Source organism: Cicer arietinum, chromosome 7, assembly GCF_000331145.2.
Source record: "Cicer arietinum cultivar CDC Frontier isolate Library 1 chromosome 7, Cicar.CDCFrontier_v2.0, whole genome shotgun sequence".
Taxonomy (NCBI): domain Eukaryota; kingdom Viridiplantae; phylum Streptophyta; class Magnoliopsida; order Fabales; family Fabaceae; genus Cicer; species Cicer arietinum.
In genome coordinates, this window is record NC_021166.2 from 53,409,185 (window position 1) to 53,413,562 (window position 4,378).

Below are 4,378 nucleotides of genomic sequence, written 5' to 3' on the forward strand. Positions count from 1 at the left end.
ATAAAATATCTACAATCAAACAAAGAATAAAAAAATCCCCATACATGCTCACAGTTAAAAACCTCTCTCAACCTTTATGCTGTGGCCGTTTGAACACTTGTTCCTGCTGGCACACCACACTATCCATCCAATCCTCAAACCATGCTTATTGACACCAATTGTTGTTGGTGGATCAGATATAGCTTAACAAAATGCAAATCTTCGAGTCTAAGTGATACATGAACACATCTGTGACAAAGCTACAAAAACAAATCGACGCATAACCTTCACTCATCTACAAAACTCATGGTTCATGCATTCAATTTTATTTTTTCTCTTTTCTTTTTAATTCCTCCCTTGGGAATGTTCCATCCTTGGTCCAACTTGAGTATATCTTATTCGGTTTTTCGTTGAAATAGAGCAGTGAATTCATTATTATTGTTTAGAAAAATCTCCTCCTAAAATTCCTGGTTGTCGTTTGGTATGATCGTATGAGTAATCCAACGCCAATGCCAATCCCTACACACATCCCAAGGCCGATTCCAACACCAACTCTAACACCAGCATTGAACCATGTGAGTTGTCCATCCTCGCCGGGATACATTTCTTGAGAGTAGAAACCGTGAGCCATCTTCCCATCAAGATCGTAATCATCAACTTCCGACCCTGTTATCTGCAAGATATCATGAATGTAAATCAATCTGCATTTTAACAAACCCTAAGACTCAAATAAAACAGTGAAGCTAAACATATAAACTACCAATATATTGACCAACGCAAAATAAACAATTCACTCGGTAACCAATAAAAACTAGAAAGTTGAATTATTTTATGGAGAAACGGAATCACTATAAGAATTGTAACATAATTGCATACAGAAGGTAGTGTTAACAATCTTGAATAGCAGAGCAGACAGCATAGCGACTGACTCGAAAATGTTACAGCAAGATAGCGATTGGCTGGATGAAATATCACAGTTATGATACTATTAAGCTCAAATACTGTTATGGTACTATTTAACTGGAAGTTCCTAAAGTATCCCAATCAAAAAGCTCTAAATTTTAAATTTCAAGAGATATTTTTTGGAATTTCGTGTAGTGCTATAGCGGCCACAACAACCACTATTTTGGCTGTTAAAGTAGCCGCTACACTAAACAGCTCCTGTAATGCATGTCTTGTAGTGGTTAGGGCCCACTATGCTATACTACACTACAGCACCACTATAGTACGCTATTGACAATACTAACAGAAGGTCAAATGCTTGGCATTTAAATTAAAAGCATAAGGAATAGCTAAAAGAAGGGATACAATTTATATACATTCAACCATAATGCCTCTGATAGCAATAAGAATAGAAGATAGGAACCAGTTCAGCATACAACACTCAGCATAAAATTTATAAGACCGAGTTTATCAGCATTGAAGAACTAAGTAAAATGATACCTCACCATCCACTGATAGTGCCTCATAAACCAAGGCGGGATGCATAGCTCCCAACCTTGGTCCATGATTGACAATTTACACTTTCCATGACTTTTTTTTTTTGAATTTCTCATATTTAAGGGTCTAACCTAACAACGACCTACAATTGAAGGAGCCAAAATGGATATTCATTCTTACTAGGTAACAAAAGTACTAGACTGGATTACAGTATAAAAATGGTTTGAAATGACTGTAAAAGAAAATAGAATACCATATAACTATCACTTCATATAGGACTCGTTAAGATCCTAAAAGTAATCAAACTTAACTCAGACGTGTGTCAGTGTGTCTATATAAGAAATATCAAATATGTAAACTTTATGGTGCAATGTTAAAACTTTCAGGGTGTCATTTCTGAGCAATGACTTTGACATGCCGAAGATCGTAGTCCTTCACATCTCAAGGATAACTCAGACGTTCCCAATGTTATCAATTGCAGATCGCCGAAAATAATTGTTTGATCAAATTCCGCTACACTATAGTGTAACTACAGCTGTTATTCGACAACACTCTTAACTAAATAGTATTATCACGAACAATAGCAATTTGTTCAAATTTTTCTATGCTAAGGACCACTAGCATGTTATAGCCGCTAGTTCAATCAAAAGTGATTTTTGATCCTAAAAGAACATTAGACAAAAAATGACAATATCACATCACCATAAGAAACAATCAAATGCACCACAAATTTTTACATTGTCAAAGCATAATCATCAAACTCAACAAAAAAACACACCTACCAATTTAAATTGAGAACTCATACTAAATGAATAAAATGCTTAGAATTAAGAAACAAAAAATACCTGCAATTTGGGGTGTGGAATCAATCCATTCATACTCATACCACCACTAACATGATCCTTCTCCATCATATTCATTTCCTCATCTTCAGGAATAGCATCCAAAATAGCATGTCTAGGAACTCTCCTCCTAGGACTCATCGAAATCGTCTTACTCAAAATCACAGGCACACCAGAACAACATCCAGCAACATAAACTTCCACCGAAGGAGCCGAAACACCGAACTTCGGCCGAAAAAATGCCGAAGAACCCGACCCAATTGACCCAACGGCCACATGACAATCCATAGTCCAACCCGACCCATTTCCCCAATCAGCATCCAACCGTTCCAACGACCCACAAAGAAACAACCCCTCTTTTTCATACACCTCAAATTCAGCACCACCGGTGATCCTCACATTATCGGTGCTGACGTAGGTAACCTCGGCGGACTCTTTATCAATACGGTCACGGCGGAGGGGAAGCGGCGGAGCGGAATTATTTGCAGGAATTGGCGAACCGTTGATTACAAGAGAAAAACCGATTTCTCGCTTTGGGTGACATAGGGTTAAACGTTCGGGAACGTTATTGATTAAACAAGGTGAGATACGAACGTAGAAGAGGCGAATTTCAAGCCACGATCTGTGACTTTTTAGGGATGAAAAGTTTAACGAGTTTTCGCTCTTTGCAATAGCTTCGTCGTTTTGATCCATATAACAGAGAGTTTAATATCGAATAAATCGGAATTTGTGAATGGGGCTTTGGAGTTTTGATGAAATTGGGAAGTGACGCAGAAAGAAAAAAGTGAAGTTTGGGTGTGGAAAATTGGGGAGAAATGTTTGAGTTAATTTCCTTGAGGAAGGGAAAAGGAGGAGCGGAAAAGAAGGGTTTAACTGAAAAGGAAAAAGGAAGGAAAGAGAAGGAGAGGAGGGTTTTGGGATGGATGGAAAAAAAGGGGGAGAAAATAAAAATAGGAAAATTGGAGTTAGTTAAATATATTGTTGGAACGGAAGGGAAAGGGTCAAATGAATGAAAGGTGAGATGAATGAAGGATGGTATTTTGTTTCCTCCTCCGTAGTTGATGCACACTCTAATTGGAATTGGAATTCGAACAAACAACACTAATTGCTCTCTTCTATCTCTCTACCCCTCCACAGTTTTTTCTTTTTAACTCTTCACACAAACACCAGCCTATTAACTTGTAATATATCTTATTTTTATAAACTAATTCAATAGTTTATCAGTTTATAATTTTTTTTTTATAAATTAATTTAAGTAGTTTATGAATTTGTAATTTTTATTATTATTATTATTATCATAACTAAAATTTTACTTTATCTTTTATTATATATTAATTATAATTTTAAAAAATATTTTATATAATTTAAAATTTAAAACAATTTTAATAATAATAATTTCTAGTAGATAATTTATTTATTATAATTTAAAATAAATAAATTAACTAAATAAATATATATTTTAAATTATTTATAAATAATTTAAAATTTAAAATAATTAATATTTTAAAGTAAACACCTCAACAAAATACCTCACCTTTGATATTTTTCTCTCAAGAACTCAATCATACAAGATTTGTATGTGACTTAGAAACATTATTTAATCTTGAAGGTATTGTAGCTAAATATCACTAGAAGGGGGGGTTGAATAGGGATTTTGCTGTTAAAAATAATTTTTTAAGTGTTTTAAAAACTATCCTCTCGCTGAGGATGGCTAGCTCGAGGATGGGAATTTTAAATCGTTGGATCTAAGCTGAGCAAAAAAGTAGGAGTAGAATATGAGGGACACACACACAATTTTATACTGGTTCACCCAAAGATGGCTACGTCCAGTCCTCACACCCTTGTGAGATTTCACTAACTTTCAAACAAATCAATCCTCAACCCGAGGATGATTACAAACTGTGTATTATCAAGCTTCACCAAGCTTACAATCAATTTCCAAATATTTCCAAGCTTCACTCACTAGGAAATTACAAAGTAGAATGAGAGTGATTGATACTTAATACTTTCTCAAAAGATATACAAAGATATAGTGTAGGATCAAAGAAAGTAATAAGAGAGGATGTGATTTGCTTCTTGAAAGCTTTAAGATACTTGATCTTTTTTATGCAAGTGTG

At 34.8% G+C, this 4,378-nt stretch overlaps 1 protein-coding gene across 1 annotated transcript; it reads right to left on the reverse strand.

The window, feature by feature from the left end:
- Positions 1–271: 271 nt before the first annotated feature.
- LOC101495611 (uncharacterized protein At1g01500) lies at positions 272–3,099 on the reverse strand. Its single transcript, XM_004510689.4, has 2 exons — positions 2,265–3,099; positions 272–652 (listed from the first exon to the last, which is right to left on the reverse strand). Exons 1-2 carry the CDS (start codon positions 2,952–2,954, stop codon positions 422–424), a joined length of 921 nt encoding a protein of 306 aa, XP_004510746.1. The 5' UTR covers positions 2,955–3,099; the 3' UTR covers positions 272–421.
- Between the last annotated feature and the right edge of the window lie 1,279 nt (positions 3,100–4,378).